Raw genomic sequence first — 22489 nt, 5'->3', positions numbered from 1 at the left:
AGAATACTGATCATCGTAGGCCATTACGAAATATGGCAGTAACATCGTGTCTAGAATGGATAAAAGAAAAAAACATACTTTTTGGGGTTTATATAAATGTTTATTCATAAAAAACAGCTTTTTTTCTTTAGATAATTATAGCTCTGGAGACAAAAAAACACAAAATTACAAGACACTGGGAAAAGCCTGGAAAAATATGAGCAAACAGCACAAAATGTACATGTTTGATTGTACATGCTCTTAGGAAAAAAAAGCCAGAGGAGAATTCTTCAATTATATCAACAACCAACAGAATCGGTAGCACCTTTAGAACAAAGTAAATACACCATCACACAGTATTACTTTTAACGAACAGTACAAAATCTGAAAGTATGTTTCAACGTTTATCTTAATTTCTTTGATCATTTCTTTTCAAAGAAAAAGTTGAAATTATACGAAAAAGTATATGTATTTTACAGGAAAATCTGAACTCAATCAGGATAGGTTCCGAACCTCATACAATATTCATAAATTTGGATATACAAATCATAGAATTCATTATAGTCAGCAAATAGAACATTTATTTTTAAAATGTTATTGCAATAAAGCTTATAACTTTTAATAAACAAGATGATCATCTTTATTCAATGTAAGGAATGTGGATCGTAATACAGCAAACGTTAGAAATAAAAACTTTTACAAGAATCATTTCATAACACAAGATGGTAACATTACAGAGTGGATGAAGCAATTGGATTGGAATAAAAGTTATACTAATATCAGCTGAACACAACAGATATGTGAGAGTTACCTAGTATATCACTTGGGATTGAAATAAGTGGTAGAAATAGCGTCTGCAGGCGACTCGGACATTGTGACGGTTGAAGGTAAAAGTTCTCCACTAAAACTAAGTTTACGTACAAAATAACTTACAGAAACTCATAATGTTTTGCGTTTAAGCTCGTGATGTGCAGACGACGGACCGTAGTTCAATTTGAACCGGAGTTAAAATCCGCGTAAAACCACATTCATTCGAATGGAGTTCATCCTTTCCGGTGATCTACAATCAAAGATAACGTAAAAGATGATTTCTGTCTACGATAATCAAGGAATCACAAGAACAGATGATGACCAAGGGTGGCAGTAGAGTATTAATGTAACTGCATGCAAAAAATGCACCCGAAAATACAAAAAACCCGATATAACTTGCTTAGGACTGGATCATTCATACTGTACAATGCGCATTCATACTAGGAAAGGGTTGTGACTTGATTTATTGAGCTTGTTACCTCAGCCACCATACAGTTTAGACATGAGTCCACCAGACTTCGACTTACTCCTCACGTTAAAAGAATTGAATTGAATGGAGTTTAATGTCCCGTTCAGCAGCGAGGCTATATGAGACGTGGACCTACTGATTAACGTGGAATCCGAACCACATGAGCTCCCGCCGGATCCCCACGTTAAAAGAGTCCATATAGAGATGATGTGTTCCTTCTGTGGAAATGTATTCTGCAGTGATTACTCGAGCCTTCTGAAGATTGAATGAAACAGGAACCTTAGTGTAACAGCATATTTTGCGAGTCGTTGGGGTGCGGTTTTGGGAAATAGGGAAACTCACAGGTATAAAGACTATACGGAAATACTGCTAAAAGAAGAGAAATATATAAGAAAAGAAAAAAGTGGGCATTATTTATGAAATGATCCTCGTACTTTAGTTTTTAACTATTTTGTTTACCCTTAAAAGCAAAAAAATGCTTAAGTCTCTGGTATTCAACAACACAGTATCTGCGACTTATTTCCTTTACAATATCTCGACATATAACACACCACAATATGCAATGCCAAAGTTGGCGCTAAGAAACAATATAAGCTTACAATAACTTCATTTTTCTTTCTTTTTTTCGAAAAATAACTTTAAAAAATTATTTTTCTTTTTTAAAAATTTACAATATCATTAAATTCTATCAATATATCCAGACAAAATTACCTATGGATATTATAATACCTGATTATTGACTAAACTTGATAGAATGTAGAAAGAGTAAAATGCATGAGAGTAAATTGCATATCATCAAATATAATTTGTTTTTTTAAAAAAAAATGAGTTAGAAAATTAATTCTGCACTAACATTTCTAAAGCAAACAAATAAAGAGAATGAGGTAGCTTCACACGCCAAGGAACTAATTTTAAAAATAAATAATGGAATGATATTTCTTGTTTTTTCATATTCCAGATCTTACTTGTAGCAACAGCATGTAATTCAAATGCAATAAGTAACTAACATACAGACGGCTTTTCCATTAAGATGGGCATTTATATATAGTATATTTTCAAAATACAATTGGTATTTTATTATTTTTTTAAAGAAAAAAAGTACAATGGATTACGCAGTGCAGTAGTAAAGCCATGTCTAGTTCAAGAACACTCCGCATTCTGAAATTCTGGAGACACTTTTGTTTTATATTCTTCTCTTAGATTTCTAGTACAGACATGACAATATATAATTGAAATAAAATTTTGAAGATTACTATTACTCTTATACGTTGCTTCAAAAATGCAGGGTGTCTGAGAAGTCCCTAACTATTTCTGGGAAGGAGTACTTGAATTCAAATAAGGTGTAAACCGCCCTCCATATCCAAGCAGAGTTGCCATCTTTTCGCGCGGTGCACTTGAACACACGCTACAACATTGTTGGGGTAATTCTACGCACCAATACCGACATGCGTAGAATTAACCCAGCAACGCTGCAGCGTGTATTCAGGTGCACCGCGGAGAGATGGCAACTCGAAATATGGTCATGTCAAACTGCTGTGATTTTGTTGACTACGGTGTCTTCTTTGATATTATAAACACTTCATTTAAATTCAAGTGCTCCTTCCCAGAAATGGTTAGAGACTTCTTGGGCACCTTGTATACCAGTCATAGTCATTTTTAAAAAATAATTTTACCTAACCTTGGTAAAACAAGAAAGTAATTTAAATTCTACGCTAAAATTTGCACATAAATATATCAGCATTTTTGTATAGAAGTATGCCATGTACATACTAAACTTACGAATAGAAATGTTTATGCCGTACGTATCAATTGAGATTTAGAAATCTTTATATACAAGGTGTCCACATAAAACCGCTATGCCTCATGTACCGGTTAACCATCTCTAGTTAAATTGCTTGTGGGGGGACAACACTATCTCGACAGTTGGCTACACTGCATTTTATCGCAAAGTTGAGTGCAGCAGTATGGAGATAGGGCAATCACATACACATCCAACCGAAGTATGGCCCACATCAGCAACGTGTTCGCTGATGACAGACTTGTCAGTAGAGGCCTTTGGCTCCCAAGGTCCCCGGACTTAACATCGCGAGATTTTTATTTATGGGGCACACTGAAAAGCAAAGTGTATGCTGACAATCTACACACAACGGACGATCTTAAACGTAACATTACTAGAGAAATTAACAACATTACGCCTGCAGAATCACAGCGTGTTGCTGGTAGCGTCATCAAACGAGGTCAGCGATGCCTGGATGCCCATGGTCACCACTTCCAACATTCTTATAAGCAAGCAACTGTTTAAGGTGGATCACTAGGTGTTCCCAGTGCTATGCTAAATGATGCTTAAATAGTGTGGCGTTCCCAGATAGTGTCGAGTGTTTACTTATGCTAGATAATAAAGGAAGTAATCATGGAATCCTCTTGGATACTTACTAGAGAAACTAGTTTTCGACCCTTACCGCAATTCCGCTTCTCGAACTGCAACGCTAGAATCCAGGAATTTTCTTATTGTGACTACTACAGTAAACGTACAAATTTGACAACAACGCATTATGGCGTTCTGCGCAAGTTTCGTCTCAAAATCTATTTCCTTAAATGTAAATTAATGTTTAAATAAAATATGAAACATAACACGAAAAACGGTCAAAGAATATATCTATTTCGTAATAAGATCGTTACTTTAAAATACTTTACACACACAAATGAACATTTCGTAAAACTGAGCACTTCTAGTAAGATCTAACAGCAAGTGCCATCTTGTGTGCTCATTGTAAAACGAATCAAATATTTTCTTTTATTTGTTACATTTTTCGATATCAGGAGAGACAACAAAATGAATCAGTGTCTTGTGCTGTAGCTGAAACATTACTCTATCTTATAGTACAATATTTATAATATGTAACGGTTCACTGCGCAGTAGTTAAGGCAATGAGCTAAAATATGTACTGACCTCCGGGTGGTGATCCACCTTAACGTTACTATTATCTATTCATTGTTAGTTAGTTCATTATTGCTGTTAAAGTGTTACTTGCATCTGGTGCGTGAGCGTACCGGTTTTATGTGGGACATCCTGTACTCAAGAGAATTCAAAAGATTTTTTTTTTAAAAAGTACAAGAGCTTAATATAGTAAACATATTGTACAGCTGATCCAATTTACTGCGTTAATAGAAGTTACATTAAAAAAAAAAAAAAAAAAAAAAACTGAATTACGTTTCAAGTTGAGCTTAGAATAATTAGTTTTATCAATTTAATAATTATAAGTTCAAGAAACGAATACACGAAAATGACGAGGTAACATTTATAAAAAATACCTTCAAGTTATTTTTTATTATCAAACTTGAACAATGTTTACCCCAAACAAGTAGTTAGCCTAAGTAGAGTTCAAGACATGATTTTCTCTTATTGTGAAGTATCATAAATAAATGAGTTAGCTCAATTAAGTTTCTGCTTCTGCTTTATATAATATACTATGTTTTATGTATCAAAATATCATGAGGGTACTAAACCTACTCCACAATATATTTTAAACGTTTTCAAAATACTGCAAAAAAAAAATAATGAAAAAATATTACAACTTATGGACACTGTTTTTGTTAGTGGTTGCAAAATTTTAGGATTTAAATTCTGAATAATTTTGGAAAGAATATATATGGCAGAAGAAAGTTCTCGAACTACCAAAATTTGCGTATTTTTCATTTTTTTACAAATTTTACATACATTTCTAGTAATTACAAAAACTACTTTCAAAATCGGGCAATGTTTTGAGATGATCCTCATTATAAATGCGTCAAAAAGTTAACTGTGACTCCAGAATTCAATAACTTTTTGGACTTTCCAGCTAAATAGAATGCAAAATTCTGAAAAAAAAAAAAAAAAAAACTTTCGAATTTAATTAAAATGCAATTTCAGTAAACTCAAAAGGTAATGACCTTACTCTCCTGAATCTGTTCGGGTTTGGATCTCGGAACAAATAGTAAACGTCGAATTTTCGATAACTGCTGTCAACACTGTCAAGACATACGTATTTTTCTTACCTATATGTTGGCAATGGTGACAGAAGTCAGCGAAAAATTCAACATTTAACATGATTTTTCATACAAATCCGTAACAGGATACAGAAGAATAAGCTGAATATCTTTTTTACTTTATTTACAGGATAGTCTTCATGCTGTTTATACTACTAATAAAATGCAATATATTGTTTACATGTAAAGCATAAAAACCTTTTACGTGTTATACAATACACTATACATGTCATTGTTGGATATGTTAACTTTAATATACTGATTGACAATGCGTTTCAGTATGTCTTTTTAGTATTTAGCTTAGGCTAAAGTTTCTGTACCGCCGATATAAGTGATTTGTAATTATTTACAACAAAGGTATTAAATGCTTCTTGAACTAGCTACAGAAAATCATTTTTAATACACCCTTCTCCTCGAGCAGTTACCAATTCAACAGCTTAATGTTAAGAATTGATATGAGTTATTACATTTCCTTATATACAGTATCACTTTCTGAATTCACTTCCTATTCATGACACTTAGTAATATACTACATTAAATTCTCCTCTGGCTAATGAATGTGAAAATGGAACACGTTACTGTTTCCCTTATATATAATCATAGTAGTAATCGTAATAATAATGGCAACTGTATACTGAATTATATTCTGAAATTACCCAAAACATGATGTTTCCTGTGTGGTTTTTCATTTACATTATAATGCCCACAACAAACTTCCAAAACATATATATATACTGAAAGCAACACTGTAGTTACTTTAATAATCCCACGGCAATTAAATTTGTACCGTACCGACGTCCATTTTCGAATAGTGATTTGTTAATTAGCATGAAGAAATATTTTCCGTTTAATATCGAAATGAATGGAATTTTGACATTATGATAATATGCTGATTTCTCGTGCGTAGTTAGTTACGTGTCTCTTGCTTTGTAACAGTGTGTCTATTTTCTATATTAATTTAATACATTTACATCATTTATGTACGATTAATAAATATTAATTTTATATACAAATTAAACTCAGTATTACAAAACCGGAGACAGACAACCACATACAAGAAATCGGTAAAATCAAAACATCGAAATATCCATTTACTTGGACGAAAATGGCGCCGGTATTTAGCGCTTTTAATTACAAAATACGTCAAGATGGTTATAACTTTGCATCGGCTTTTAGCTTTCCATGGTGAATTTCATCGTAAAAAGAAGTAGATTGCCAAGGCCGCAATTACAAAAATTTACAGTCAAATAGTCGAAAAGAAAAGACATCATTATTCACATGTTTTGATAGATGAAATTTAGGTTTTAATCGCATTATACATCCGTCAAATCCCTAATTATCATCTTTATAAATAATTTAATTTGCATATGGAAAGTTGAGAGCCAAACTAGGCCATCCCGAGTCCCATAAATTCACTTTCACCTTTCAATACCTTACTAAACTTCTTTGTACAGGCAACATACACGTGAGAACGCAGTAGACAGAAAAATGATGTCTCCAAGTTCGGTCTCGGCTGGAGATGGCATACTCCACCTCTCAAACTTTCATATTGTGAACATTATAACAATATGGTAGTTAAGACAGACTACAGCTGATTTTGCTCCAGTAGGATAATCATGAATTCTACTGTGTTAAAAAAAAATGTTACTAGAATAAAAACGGTATCAATCTTCCCTCCATATTATTAAAAAAAATCCCTTGAATGGAAGTATGTTACGATCAACCATACACTCATGAACAATCTGTTCGCACGAAAGCATCAGATCTGTCATAAAAATAAGTTCTTAACAAAACTGTCGTTATTATTTTATTAAAAGGAAACTTCCTTTCTTTACATAAATAAAAAAAAAGCAGGAATGGGTAAATCTTAATATCTAATTTCTTTTAACGACAAAAGGTATATACATACTTTTTTTTTTTTATACTTTAACATTTGTTTTGTTCTTATGATACAGGAATAGAAAAATCTGTTTAAATACCCGGAATGTGTAATTACATAGAGCTTCATTTAAAAAAAAAAAAAACTGCTCACTTTGCGAAATGAAAAGAAGAAACAGAACAATAAATCACACGTAAAATGCGTACAGTACATCAAATTTAATTAATATAAAATTTTAATTAAAATATAATTTAAATTAAAAAGAACTTTCATTGTTGGGTTCGATTATTACTAAAAGAAAGAAAAATGCATTAAAAAAAACACAATCTTTACAAAGTATTAACTAAGACAATAAACATATTATACTCAATAATTAATTAGTCTAGTGTTCGTTTCGGGAGTACAACATGAATCTCGAAATTTTAGTTATAAAAAAAAGAAAAACTTTTACAAAAAGTACAATAATATAAAACAAGACATATATATATATGTATATAAAGAACACAATAATAAATATTCTTAATTACCAACCATACTCTAGATTTTTAGTTCTTTCTTTTTAAAAAATGCATAGTGTACACTCAACTGTACAACAATAAAAAATACAGGTATTTTACAAACACCTGTATTTTACAAACTTTCACGTATGTATAATGGCACCTCTATATTAAGAGTTAGGAATAATTAAAAAAAAATACCTTTGTGATGTATAACTTGCTAACAGAACAGGTATTATATTTCTTTTTTTTTTTTTTTAAAAAAAAAGACTGCGTTTCATTCTTCAACAGCACAAAAAATATCATTAAATACATCCGAATGAAAACGATTGTTAGTTATACAATTTAGAGAAAAAAAGCTTATTACGCAAATGTACACTATAAAACAAAATTACACAAGAAAAATCAATCGTTATATTTGTTAGTTTCTGCTGAAGATTCCTCCACCACTGACGAATGCTGCTGAAGATATATTTTTTTTAAATTATTATTTTGTATTTTCACTCCACAAAATACAACCATCCACTACAAATACAAGAAGCATTTTTTCCCTTTTCTTTCGAAATAAAAATCTCTTGAAACTTTCCACTACTAACGCAGCTAGTCCTGCAGCTCTACGTAAGAAAGCCACAAGCGGTATTTTTATTTTCTTTCTTCTTTTGGAAGTAGAGAGAATCGTAATTTGAGTTTCAAGAACATTCTAATTGTAACACATAAGAATATCCTCATTTTACACTCAGACACGCACTTTTCACTTACTTATTAAAACGGTAAGTGTTTTTTTTATACAATTAATCGGTTTTCCATTGTCTTATGCATAACGGGAAACTATCCTTTATTATTATTATTATTATTAAATAAATACGTTATTAATTTCATTTTTTTGTTTTTAAATAGTTAAATGTCCTTTTAGTTAGTTTTCTTCACCATAGCAATAGATAGTTCTAATAATATAAGTCTGTTTTTATGAATGTCTTTTACATTTTGCACTGGATTGATCACTTTGTCACCTTCGTCGGCTTCACTAGACTGCTGTGGGAGCCCGTATTTGTCAATGCCACTTCGCCTTTTGAGCAAATATATCTGCGCGTAAATTCTGGGCAAAGCAGATTCCCAAGATCTACAAAAGGAAAAAAATAATCAAGAATTAATAGAGAAATTATTAACTGTTACGGTAAGCAACGTAAGATTTTTTTTTTTTACAAATTGTATGTAAATGTAAATGAAACCTTTCACTTTAACGTCCCAAGATTATGCACTTTAGGAGACGATAATTAAGGAAAACGAATTACAATGGAAGAATTGGTGGAATGAGAATGTGGAAGGAAACGGGAGTACTCCGACAAAATCTACGGACACGATGTTGTTCACCACATATTTGCTTAGGTGGGGATTGAGCCACTGACCTCAAGTACCAGAAGCAAGCACTTTACAACTGAATTCACAGGAAAGAAACTAGTAACAGGAAATTCTATGAATATATATATATATATATTTAAAATTCAAATACTTATTTTTAAGTATTTGTGTAAGTATAAGTGTAAACTGTTAACTTATAATATGTCAATAATTACACTTGATTATACATTAATTTATCATATTTATATATGCTTTATAAATTTCTTATTTATATATATATTTCTTAATGATACTAAAATGACAATGTCTTCTATCGCCTCTGCTGTTCTAGGAGTACCGAGAGGACAGAAGCGTGGTCCTACATCTTAACGTGGGATCCGAACAAAACAAGTTCATACCAGGAATCGAGCCCGGATCTCTCATGCCGAAGTCGCGTACGTTATTCATATAGCCACAAGGAGGTTCATTCTCACGCAAGTTGTCTAAAAGAAAAAAAAAATGAAGATAATACATGTACACTGAACTATCGTCCCATTTTCCACTGACAATATAACAGTATCAAGCGTGAAGTATTGTGTTTACCAACTGATGTCATTTTCAAACCAAACTGAATTCACAACCCTTGTCTACATTAGTATCAGTCGTTGATGCAAATGCCGTTTTAGGTATTGAAAACAACAGAAACAGCTCTTTGACGCCAATTGCCAGTGTTGTTGTATGGGAATACAATTCATACACATCATTTGAAGTAGTTTTGGGGCCATGAGTTATGCAATCCGTAACACATCTCTCAACACATTGTGTAACTTCTAGGAAACATTACAGTCGCCTCACGACACAGTATAGCCTCCAAAGGATCGTAACTAATATCCGAATATATAAAATCGGGATGGTTTATTATTTTCAACAAAATTCGACAGAAGGGGCACGTAATTGGAAAATTAGAAATTGGAGGGGTGGGGATTCAACCGCAACATTCTTCGAATTTAACACTGGTGTCTACTAAAAAATGTTTAATAAAATAGCTGAAAATGCAGCATTGCTTTAGCTGTGGAATTCCAATCTACTGTGTGCGCACGACTTACGCATGACTGACAATATAACAATATCACGTGTGAGGTATTGTATTGTATCCACTAACATCTATCATTCTGAAACTAATTATATGAAGTGGAAACGGTTACTTCATTAACCTAAATCGTTCGGTTTTGTGTGACGAAGATTTCTCACAACACATTCCGAGTACGATTTCCAGCTTTTGGTTGTCAAGTATGTGCAGCAGATCGCCTATTCCCAGACCCAAATTTGAACATGGAACAATCTTCTAAGAATAAGAAAAGGGAATACATATACTCATAAATGAAAATTATAGTGAAAATTTCAAACCAGAAACACCCGAAACAGAAAACTCGTAGTATCAGCTTGTTGGTGGCTAGTAGAACAGAAGTTATGAACCATCGAACCGTACAAACGAAAATTCGTGTAGTAACATCACGGGCGGAGATTTCACTGTTGGCTGACAGTATGAAAGATTTGAGAGAGAGAACCATACAGATATCTCCATAGCCACAGGTCACATCGTGGGTCGAAATCTGCAAGTATCGCAAACATTATTTGTCGCGTATTTTGTATTTTAGATAATCTGGCGTCCCGGCATATAGTGGGCCCTCTTGGGGGTTAATTCTCGACACTAAAAATGTTCTTAAAATTCTGGATGTTCTGCCTAATTCAATTTCCTTTATTACAGAAACTTTCAGTGCGTCTGACTACGCAAATTTCTTACGACTGCACAATGTCTATGCTACCATAGAGGAAATAAAATTTAACACTATGCTACATTTACAAGTGTTATAGTAGTAAACGAATCAAACCACTATCAATTTTTACAATTTGTTTTGAAAAATTTCTCGAAATATATATTCTGAAAATCTGGATATAAATAAAACTGGTATTGTGCCGCAATAAATTTTGGCAGTGATTATTATTTTAAAACTTCAGATAGACACTTATCATTTTAATGTAAACAATCAAAGAGTTCCCTAAAATATGCACGACCATAATACCCTTCTACCAGAATTTGTTCCACTTTTCTATCTCTGCTATTGTTATATATATATACACAGGGTGTTTCAAACCAACACCGACAACGTTTGGGAAGTGATTCCTGACACGAAGATAACACAAAAAGTATAGACCAACCTGGATGCACAAATGCTTCCTTTCAGAATTATAGACTGCCGAAAACATGAAAGGAAAAAAAAAACTTTAAAAGGTCCATAGCTGCAATACAATGGGACCTACAGTAGTCGGATCAACACTTCACTTAGGAACTACTATACGCCCTATCTAAAAATCCATATTTCAGAATCCTGTGGTACTTCCGAAGCATTTTTTATAGAGGTAGTTGGTGAGTACTTCAAATTATATGCCCGTACCCAGACTCCCTCTACAAAAATTGTTGCGAGAGTACCGAAGGATTCTGAAACATGTATTTTTTAGTAGCGCAGATATTGGTTCTAAGTGAAGTCTTGATCCGATTACGGTAGGTCCCATAGTTTTTGAGCTATGGACCTTTAAAGTTCATTTTTTCATGTTTTCGGCAGCCTATAACTCCGAAAGGATGCATTTGTGCACTCAGGTTGGTCTATACTTTTTGTCTTATCTTCGTGTCAGGAATCACCTCCCAAACGTTGTCGGTGTTGTTTTGAAACACCCTGTGTATGCATGTTTGCATATCCGTCAGGGGCTGATTCTAGCGTCCTTGTACCTTCCCTTCCAGTGCTTACTTTTCCAATATATATATATATATATATTCTGGAATTACTCATATGTGACTGAGAGGAGTTACATATATTAAGCCCATCAAAACCGGCGGTCACTTGACCCATTTTCACAATTTATATGATATGAAATACAGAGAGTCACGAACACTTTCTCTAGAGTCCGCTTCCACGATACTCCTGACGAACTCATCAGCACATAATGTTGACCGATGCCCCCGCGGTTCAATTTGCAATGCTGTATCACCGGAACGCAATGTGACAAACAATGGCGAATGATCAATTCAGTCGCATTCATAGTCCAAGTGCACTATTAATGTTTTTATGGAGCTTGTTGTACAGAATGCCCAGTATAAGGTCGTAAAGAAAAATCATTTGCAACTGTGTGCTCTCCATGGCGCACTTTTACACGACCCTGTTCAACAACGTACTGCTTCCTGACTATCTGAGTACCCCAGACTGTTTTCTGAACGCGTAACCATAGTCGATCCCTATGCTATAACTATTCTATCAGGCCTTGTTTCCATATTGTCTAACTATATATAAATACAACACGCTGAGCAAGGCTATATAATATATATAGAAAAATACAATCACGTAATAGTTTCAACACAATAGCTACAGATGAGTGTAAGTCTGATGAGAGACAGTTATTATGTTAAAACTGTTACGTGACTGTGTTTCTTATATATTATCACATAGCCTAGCTCAGTATATTGTTGTGTTTAGTTTGATCCCTATGTGAGGTGGGTGAGGGCTGTGTTGTTGAAGTGAGTTTCCCACAAGACGCCACTACGGACACTTCATTCACGTCAATCTACTTGGCTATATATAAAGCCCAAAACACAGCCATTCCACTTCTTTTTTTTTTTTTTTTTATGTAAAGCGCTTCATTCCAATGTTACTATTATTTTATGTTTTATAGTAACTTCGAAAACATTAAGAAATGGTTCCAATTTTCCTTAGGCAGACTCTTAAAAAGAGTACTGTATTTGTATTTAATATTTCCTTAGAACTAAAAGAAGATTTATCATCATTACAGGATTGGTTTCTTTCGTCTGCTTTTATTTATTTTTTCAACTTAGGGTCAGTAAAAGAACAAGAAATTCTAGTGTTAATATTACATAATATGGAGATCGTTTATACTTACCATTAGAATATAGTTCTTCACGCTCATCTGGATTATTGTTTGGATTATTATTCTAAAAGTGTTTTAACGACAAATGAAAAAGTTCAGAGAAATTCATGAAGATAATTTTATATTTCATATTACAATTTTCCTTCTTTAATTACTGTAACAGTTATATGTAACACATGCAATACCGGAAGCTAAAATAACATTTCTTCAGTTGGTTTTGTCACTTACAAAACTTTGATAACTTTTAGTTCAATTTATATCATTTAACGAAATAATCTAACGATCCTCAACGTAGACACATTTTATTATCTCAAATCACCACAGTGCTTTTATCTGTGTAGCTAGACATGTTTCCGGTTGAATATTATTTAAGAAAAAAATACTGAAGAGCATAAAAAAGTTTTAGCAAATCAACACTACACGTAACAGAAGACAAATTAATTTAAACAATTAGTAATAGAATAATCCAATAGATATAGCAAATATTGCTAAACCACTTATTGATTTATACTGGCATAACAAAATGGAGCATGCATGTCAGAATTAAAACAAGAACGACACAACTATGATGATTCTCTTGTTTCTGGTTGTCTACAAGATGTGATCAAAAATATGGTGAATTTTTATTTTATTTTTTACCTGCAACTCCTGACATACAACCATTTGATGTAATTTGTCCGATAGCCTGATCTGTTGAGACAGACAGTGTCAAGTTGGAACATGTCCTGACTTGTCAGTCAGCGCTCAGAGCCGCTAGATTGAGGATGTGTTTACCATGTCTGTCGCGCGTCATGGATTTCGAACAACGCGTTAACATTAAATTCTGTTTTAAGTTGCAAACAAGTGCCAAAGAAACTCAGGAAATGTTGAAATGGCGATAATGCTGTAACTCTGAAGACTGTTTACAAAGTAGTATGTGAGATTTAAAAGAGGAAATGAGTCCGTAGAAGGTGAGCAATATGCGGGACGTGCATTAGTTTAAAAAAAGAAAAAAGAAAGAAAAAGAAACAGACGAATAACTATTCGGGAGCTTACCGAAGAACTCAGCATCTCGTACGGGTTCGTGCAAAGCATTTTAACCGATACTCTGCAAATGAAACGAGTGAGTGCAAAATTTGTTCCTACATTTCGCTTTTGATTCTCGAGTTTTTGGCTAGAAAAAGTGTTTCTATCTGTTCACATCCTTCTTACTCACCAGATTTAGCACCATACAACTTCTGGTTCTTTCCAACAATTAAAACTGTGCTTAAAGGAAAACGTTTTGACACCATTCCTGACATTGAGAGGGCCACGAGAGAGCAGCTGAACGCAGCAGCAGCAAAAGAAGCCTTCCAGAAATGCTTCCAGTCATAAATTTAACATTGGAATAAGTGCATTGCTAGCCAAGAATAGTACTTTGAAGGAGATTAAATCAAATTCCATGTAAGCTTATTACTTTGCTTCTGATAAAATTATTCACCGTATTTTTTAATCACACCTCGGAAACATTTGAAACTGAACAAGCATTACACATTGAATATGAAAGTTATGGAAAACAATATGCATTTTCAACTAATAAGTATGAAAAGGGATTACTCTGAATATCAAAAAATGAAATTTTTTTAAAAGGAATAAAAGATGAAATGAAATTAGAAGCAAATGATCAAAACGTAAACTGTAAATTTTGTTCAATAAAAGAGACCAATCAGTACTCACCCCTCGTTTGTTCAAGTTCTCCGATAGTAAGTTCCAAGTTCTTTCGGAACTTTTCTTTTGATACTGTCTACAGGCTTATTCGAAAATCCTAATCACACATATCTTTTTTTAAACGCCACGTACTCATATCCGTACGTGAAGTTAAATCAAATGCATAGAAATCTTGTTTCACAGTTTTAAGATCACTGTTTCAAGCCGCACTATTAAACTGCCGTATATTGTAACAGCGTAGTCTTTTATAGAAGAGGTGGGTACTCGGGTTTTATTTACAACAAAATTGTACGTAGAAGGAAGGGTAAGAATAGGTACATACAAAATCATCCCTAGTCTTAAAGGTAAACACTTGTTAAAATATAGAAAATTATTACACATTTACTACATTAAAAGTACAATAGCTCTGCAATTATCCTTGTCTTGTCATATTCCTTGATACAATAGCTCTGCAATTATCCTTGTCTTGTCATATTCCTTGAAATCAGAGTTGCTAATATCCTACACTGCGCAAAAATCATCTATGATCGGGATTCAGTTCTTGTCCAGAAGCTATTTAAACGCGGACTCTTACTTCTTATGACAAAAACAATTTTTTCACTGTCCTTTCAATATTATTATTGGATTTACATATAACTTTCCGTTCTTTTATCTCGTGAGTTTTATTATGTTTTAATAGTTCTTGTTCTTCCATAAATTCTGTCACAAACATCAGTCAGGATAGAGAATACAATAATTAAAACAAAACGGTGCCGATGATATACATTTACCACGTGTTGAAACAAGAATTCATTGGAAGTGGCCTCCTCCAGCCTTGATACATGCTGCAAGTCTCCTGGGCCAATCATCAATTGCGGCATCGCATGGATGGCTGAATGGGTATCTCCCTTTTTGCCTTGACATGGTCTAAACTACGGTGAAGTTTGCTCTCCAGAACATCCCACAAGCAATAGTCCAGAGGACTGAAGTCCAGACTGCCAGATGGCCAATCCTCAGTAGCAATAAATGCAAGAACATTATCCCGCAACCACTGCCAAGTCGTCCGTGTTTTGTAGGATGAAGCTGAGTCTTGATGGAACACCCATGGCTTCCCAGCAAACAGCGTGTTGTTCAAAGGCCTCACGACATCCTTCAGAACAGTCTGTTGGTAGTTTTGTGCTTCAGTTTTCACTTCTTGTGGACAGAAATGAAATAATGTCACCCCTTGGTAGGACACAAACCACCATACCATCACTGATGCTGAATGATGATCCCTCTGGCCCCGTGGTGTTCGCACCTTCGCTTCTGCAGATGTCCTGGCAGAGACTGTCACGCTGTTTGTTAAATTTTTCCTCCACGGTGAAAATATTTTCATCTATGACAAGGATATTTTCGTGTCCATTGTTTGCATGCCCCTGGAGCAGTCTTTTTGCTCTCTCACGCCTGATGGTTTTAAGTTTTTTATTCAAACAATGTCCTGTGGTTAGACAGGCTTTTATAAGATCATCCCTGATGACTTGTGAAATCATTCGTGTTGGGATCTGTACCTCTCGGTCCATAATTTTCTCTTTCCAGAGTGGATTCCGGTGTATTCGTTCTCGTACTGCTTTCACCACCCCTAGTGTTCGTGCTGACTTTGGACGTCCGATCATTGACAGAGGAAAATTCACGGAATCTTACGACGGTGCGATAAACAAATCGCAACGTTATGTCCAGTGACTGGAGAAGGTTGATTATGTCCCTCGGTTTTTTTTACCACACTTGTGCAGGGCAATTACAGCATCTTTACACATTGAGATTTCTTCTTCAACTGACCTGGAAGTTGTGGTACAAGCTATGTGGTCTGAGTGAAAGAACACCGATTGCAAGAGTGGGAGTGTATGATTGTTTTGGGGGTGGAGTGGGTAGCGTAATGGTTAACGCATTGGCTCATTACGCTGGAGATTCCGGGTGCGAGTCCCGGGCCAGCCATGAACTTTTTCACTCTTACACAATCACTGAATTCGCACCTATAGAGCATTTGGTGTGTTAAAAATTGGTTGCTTTCCTCCTTTCGTAACTACATGTAATTGTTTTATTATCTTTCAAGGAGTTTTTATACTTAAGACTAGGAATTATTTTATGATAAGTATTTTTACAGCTTTATGTATAGATTAAAAAAAATTCATATACAGGGTGGACATAAAGTCTGTCCCTGATAACAAACTATAACAAGAAAACAAAGAAAGATAAAAGCATGCGGTCTGAAAAACATAGCTTGTATGATAGTTCAAGATTTTGCCACAGCCTATACTGCCCTCTACTGCAACTGACCGCAACACAACAGTCATTTGTCTAAAAAAGGCGTCAGCACAGCAGAAAGTGAAGTGTGTGTGTGTTGTGGTATCATGAAACAAAATCTCCCATCATAGTTCAACGAACATCCAGGAGAGAGTACGGACAACAGCCATCAGATGTTAAGAGCATAGAGGGGTTTCTCCACACTGGAGTACTGATGTTCGTTCATTTCTCGATGAAGCTTTTCCTGATCAATGGATAAGGAGAGGCTGCCCAATACCATGGTCAAGATTCCCACACATAACTCCTTTGACTTCTCCCTGTGAGGTTATTATGTTAAAGGCAGGGTTTACAAACACCTGCCTGTGATATTGCAGCACACAAAAACAGGATAAGGTCCGCAATAGACACAGTGACTCCTGAAATGTTGAGTAACACATGGATGGAAACTGAATATCGCATGGATGTCTTCAGGGCACCTAATGAAGCGCATATGGAAATTCTCTAAATGAGGTAAAAAAAAAAAAAAAAAAAAAATCTTGAGTTTTCCTATTATTTGCCACAAACTGCGAGCTTCTATCATTCTAGTTTTCTTGTTTTTGATGTTTAATTTCAGCGAGAGACTTTATGTCCACCCTGTATTTCCTTCTAAGGCTTGGAACCAGTCATATTTAGTTTATCACATTAAGTGAACACCCAATCGTGTGGAATAATCTGGATATACATTTTCTTACTCACCTCCATACTTCCTGGTGTCAAATAATGTGCATAAACATCTGGATATAGTAAATTTCACTTTGTCATTTACATGCTTCTAGATGTTTAAGAATTATTAGTTTACTGTTTTGTTTAAATATCAATTACGCTTTTCAATATTTCTTCTTAAATAATGTCCCAGTAAATAACATAACAATGTTTGTAGCTAGACAGATGAAAATATTATGATGATTTGAGGTAACAAAATACTTTCACATTGTAGATCATTAAGTTGCTTTCTCATAGTATGCCGTATTGATCTTCTATCATAAAAAAAGTTCGTTCTACATAACTTTCATAGGTAAACGTGTTATCAAATTAAAGGACATCATTTGTAGTTTTCATTTAAAAAAATACTGGTTGTAATATTCAATTGTTTCATTTATGAGTGTCAGACATTTGCATTATTACTAGTAAAAAATGAGTACTTATTTCTTTACATCTATAATATTTTTTGATCGCATGCGTGTACAAAAAAAGTGAATTAAGTGGTCTTAGATATTGTAGTTTGTTCATATCTTACTATGGAAACAGTTTTGATTTAAAAAATAATATAAATTCAAGGCATGCCACGTAACTGTTTTGACCATTCGCATGTGCAATGGATGTTCAAAACTTCGTATTTCAATTGAATAATAATTTTATCATTACTGATTTCATACAAAACAGCATTGAGTTCCTTATAGTCAATAACCTTGGTACACAGCGTCATCCTTCAGTACAAGCTCTTGCGTTAATACTTGCTTACTTATACGCAAACTGAAGAAAGCATTTGGTATTGGAAATGAACATTATAAATATGAAAGATGTACAGCAAAGTGTCACAGCAGTAACAATATCCATCAGAGTCACAACAGAAAGTGAAGTTATGATCGTGGCAAGACGCGAAAAGGCTTCTTACGTGGGTCGTTCAATATATGAGTTTCCCTAAGCTGTAAAATATTTATTTTTTAAGATACAGTTGTAAACTATACACACATGTGTAGATGGGTCGTTCCTCACCTCTGCACATACTTCCCACTGAAATTCAGGTATTTGTCTCACCGTTGCAGCAATTTGTTCGAACCCTTTGCAAAAAATTAGGGCTCTGGCTATTTAGCGCTCTCTTTACATTCGCTTTACTTCTTCATCTGTTTTGAAACGTTCAACTTGCTGTGAAAACTTTAATACTGGAAAAGGATGGAAGTAACTCGGTGCTAAATTTAGGCTGTATGGAGAGTAAGGTAGCCGTTTCCACCCTGGAGTGGGCGTTATCGTCAAGAAGAGACCAGGTCGCTTATGTCGAATTGTGTTTCCCTGAAGAAAAGTTCGACATAAGCGAACTGGTCTTCTGTAAACTGGTGAAGTGAAGCGGAGTGTAAGGAGTGTGCTAAATACCCGAACCCTGATTTTTTTTCTGTAAAGGGTTTGGATAAATTGGTGCAACGGTGAGACAAATGTCTGAATTTCAATGGGGATTGTGTGGTGAAGTGAGGAAGGACCCCACCTACATATATATATATAGTTTACAATCATACCTTAAAAAAATAAATATCTTACAGTTTAGGGAAACATATATTGAACGACAAACGTAGAATTACAGTACGGTTATGAAAGTATAGTATTAATTTAAAAAGAAGGAAAAACAAGAAACTCTAAACCTACACGTGTCAAATTATCAGCTGTTTTCTAATCTCAAAACCTGCATTTTTTGCTACCTCACATGAATTCAGTTTAAAAACAATGTTACTATAATATTCATGTAGTAACAAAAACTTTAATTAAGCAGTATTCTGCTTCGAAACTGGGTGCGAACGTTTCTCCAAAGTACTGAAAGTATCTACCATATAGTACTATTATACGACCACACACATATTAAAATTTAAATATATATATATATTTTTCCCTTATCAAGTCTTTACACAGCACCTAAAATTATTCTATTGCTGTTTTGAAGGATAGAAAAAAGCTGGTTCCAGTTTCCTTACAGTTTATGAAAATGAAAATTAAAAAGTTACACTTAAAAATTATTAAAACTGACTTATATGATCACACGGTAACATTATATATTAAAAATATTTAAAATATCACAGCTCTATAAAACAGACAGTATAGTGCTAGCTGTATCGCTGAACAACATTCATGCAAATTTAAAGAAAAAATAATGCATTAGCTCTATTTAACGCAAAAATATAGGGAAAATTTATATGTGCATTAAAAACTCGCAGGGTGTAAAAAAAGCTTTCTGTTTGGTTAGGGTATATTAACATTCCTTCTACTTCATAGTAAATAAAAGAAGCACTTGTAACAATAATGGTAAGCTGATCTGCCTTTAGAGAAAAGGAATGGGCATATATAAATCCTCTTTCAAACATTAACATTAAAGGTAACAAAATATCGAGTCGACATCTATGATACTATAATTAATCAGAATTCAAAAATTTCATATATGATATTACAACCGTTAAAAAGGTGTTATCAATATATGGACATTGGATTGTCCAAGCATAGCAGCTAGGCTGTGGTACAAGCCATGTAGCCTAAGTGAAGAGTACAGACTTCAGAAGTGAGACAGTATGTGGCAGTTCTGGGGAGTGGACTGGGTAGCGTAGTGGTTAACGCATCGGCACGATATGCCGGAGATCCCGGGTTCGAGTCTCGGGTCCAGTCATTCACTTTTTCACTCTTTGTGTGCTATTGAATTCGCACCTACAGAGGATTTGGTATGTGGAAATTCGGTTGTTTTCTCCTTTTATTAATATAAGGTATTAATGATTTATGTTTTGTCTTTCTTCGAAAGTCTGATTGAAAATGAAATGAAATCTTTGACTTTTACGTCCCACAGTTATGCCGGTTAGGCTAAAGGAGACGGTGATTATGAGAAATGAATGAAATGGTGGAATGAAGAAAGTGGGGGGAAACGGGAGAACACCGAGAAAACCCACGCACACGGTGTTTGTTCACCACAAAGTTCACTTGGCGGGAGCAGGGTTTGGACCCGGAACCCCAAGCACCAGAAGTGAAAGCTCTACCACTGAGCCACCGCGGCCCCCGAAAGTCTGATTGAGTCCAAGCTCCAACCTTGATGACCTAACTCGGGAACGAACGAGTTGTATAGGAATATATTTCATGTGTATACTAAGCAAGTTAAAGTCTATCACCATGCTAAGTTTCGTCAAAATCGGATGTGTTCTGGAGACTGTGTACGATATTTGCTACCCTACCCTTGTGATGTATTATTATTTATTAAGGAATAAATAGGGGTGCCACGTGTTCCATGTGACGGAGTTTCGTTTGTATGGCGTCATGTTTTTTTCAGTTATTTTTAATACAAGAATCGGTAGTAGCTTTATACCATTTCCGGTTTTAGTAGAGACTGGAGCGGAGATAGAATATATTCTTGAGACACTTAGTTGATTACAGAAAGCCGCTTCTCTCTATCTATTACCATTTTTACCTTATAGTGATCACCGTTAAAACTGGAAGTAGTTGATTTCCGCCACCTTCGGTTTTAGTAGAGACATCAGAGTGTAGATCAAATATTTTCTTAGAACGCTTATTTATTACACGAAACCTCTTCTCACTACCTGTTACCGTTCTTACTCCACAACCGTGTAACTTATCTGTTCCAAGGAGGGGCGCGGTGACTCAGTGGTAGAGCGTTCACCTCCGGTCCTTGGGGTCCCTGGTTCGATCCCAGCTCGCGCCGTGTGGACTTTGTGGTGTGTGCTCGTGGGTTTTCTCGGGGTTCTTCTGTTTTCTCCAACTTTCTTCATTCCACCATTTCATTCATTTCTCATAATCACTGTCTCCTTTAGCCTAACCGGCATAAGCGTGGGACGTAAAACTCAAAGATTTCATTTCATTCATCTGTTCCACCAATTTTACTCCATAATGATCAACGTTAAAACTGGAAGTAGCTGATATCTACCACTTCTGTTTTAAATAGGGGGTTAAGAGAGAAGATGGCAATTAAGCCGTTTAAGATATACCATACGTAGTATCCTACAATAATTGGTGTTAAAAAACATTTTTATTAATTGTGTTTCTTTAAATTTAAAATTGAAATGAAAATGAAATCTTCGAGTTTCACGTCCTACGTTTATGCCATGTAGGCTAAAGGAGAGGTGCTGATGAGAAATGAATGAAATGATGGAATGAAGAAAGTGGAAGAAAATGGGAGAATCCCGAGAAAACGCACGCACACGATGTTTGTCAACCACAAAGTCCACTTGACGCGAGCTGGGATCGATCCAGGGATCCCATGCACTAGAGGTGAACGCTCTACCACTCAAGACACTGCGGCCCCTTCTTTAAATTTACTTTGTTCTGTATGTATTCACTTCTTCAATCAGAATAATAGACAATAGCAAACAACACAGCCCACATATCCAACACATACGTATCGGACCTCCTAATTATGTGTCATGCGGGACAACACAGTGCCTAACACATATATTTATTCCACTCAATTGTTAATGGGTTTCCCTACACTTCCACCATTTTTTTTTTAACATTTTAGTAAATATCGTACGCAATTTCCTGAACTCAGCCGATTTTGACGAATCTTAGCATGGTGATAGATGTTAACTTGGTTAGTACGCAAGTAATGTACTTTCCTATACAGATCTTTCGTTCCCGAGTTGCAGGTCATAACCGTTGGAGCTTAGACTCAGTAAAACTTTCCAAAAGAGAAAAAAAAAAACAAGTCACCAGTTGCTTATATTAATGCAAGGAGAAAACAAACTAATTTTTCACACTAGATCCTCTATAGGTGCGAACTCAATAACACATTCAAAGTACGAATTCAAAGTGAAAAAGTGGATGACTGAAGCGGGACTCGAACCCGATATCTCTGGCATACCGCGCTAACCA

At 34.8% G+C, this 22489-nt stretch overlaps 1 protein-coding gene across 4 annotated transcripts in view; it reads right to left on the bottom strand.

Annotated features, from left to right (window-relative positions):
• Positions 1-571: 571 nt before the first annotated feature.
• Positions 572-22489, bottom strand: part of Tsp26A (Tetraspanin 26A) — a 212443-nt gene continuing 190525 nt past the window's right edge. For all 4 annotated transcript variants that reach the window (XM_081729453.1, XM_081729455.1, XM_081729454.1 and 1 more), the window contains one exon: positions 572-8780. In XM_081729453.1, the coding sequence (XP_081585579.1) occupies positions 8712-8780 (69 nt within the window). In that variant the 3' untranslated portion in view covers positions 572-8711. The remainder of the gene's footprint in view (positions 8781-22489) is intronic.

Source organism: Thermobia domestica, chromosome 10 (genome assembly GCF_964235325.1).
Source record: "Thermobia domestica chromosome 10, izTheDome1.hap1.1, whole genome shotgun sequence".
Lineage (NCBI taxonomy): Eukaryota > Metazoa > Arthropoda > Insecta > Zygentoma > Lepismatidae > Thermobia > Thermobia domestica.
This window is presented reverse-complemented; position numbering and strand designations above follow the sequence as displayed.